The 390-nt window shown below is 69.7% G+C and overlaps 1 protein-coding gene across 1 annotated transcript in view; it reads right to left on the bottom strand.

Moving 5' to 3' along the window:
- Positions 1–60: 60 nt before the first annotated feature.
- PHF19 (PHD finger protein 19) overlaps positions 61–390 on the bottom strand; it is a 6,125-nt gene continuing 5,795 nt past the window's right edge. Inside the window, 1 exon segment of the mRNA XM_009648838.2 lies at positions 61–390. This exon segment is cut by the window's right edge and continues 8 nt beyond it. Within this exon segment, the coding sequence (XP_009647133.2) occupies positions 131–390 (260 nt within the window). The 3' untranslated portion in view covers positions 61–130.

The raw sequence follows: 390 nt of genomic DNA, 5'->3' as shown, positions 1-390 counted from the left end.
CCCCCCAGCCAGGGAGGGGCCCCAGCCTCCCCATGGGCCAGCACCCCTCCTCTGCTTCGCGGCGAGGCTTTCCCCATCATCCCAATCTCCTCTGGTTTGGCTCTGGGAGAGATTTGGGGGCTGGCGGGGCTCAGTAGGGGGTCGTGCCTTCCCACTCCACCAGGTACTGCACCTTCCCCTCCAGCGTCACCCGCCGTGCCAGCACCTGGTACTTCTCGCCGCAGACCAGCCTGCCCGCCGCCCCGAAGTAGCTGCTGATGGAGGACTTGAGGTGGGAGAGCGAGGAGTCGTCCTCGCTGATGCTCTCGAAAGTGGGGCTGTCGATGCCGTCGTCCGGGCGGTCGGGGCCGCAGGCCGCCTCACTGCCCTCGGGGGTGCCCCCGGCCGGGC

The sequence above is a fragment of the Egretta garzetta genome, unplaced genomic scaffold (assembly GCF_000687185.1).
Source record: "Egretta garzetta isolate BGI_Z169 unplaced genomic scaffold, ASM68718v1 scaffold211, whole genome shotgun sequence".
Taxonomy (NCBI): domain Eukaryota; kingdom Metazoa; phylum Chordata; class Aves; order Pelecaniformes; family Ardeidae; genus Egretta; species Egretta garzetta.
This window is presented reverse-complemented; position numbering and strand designations above follow the sequence as displayed.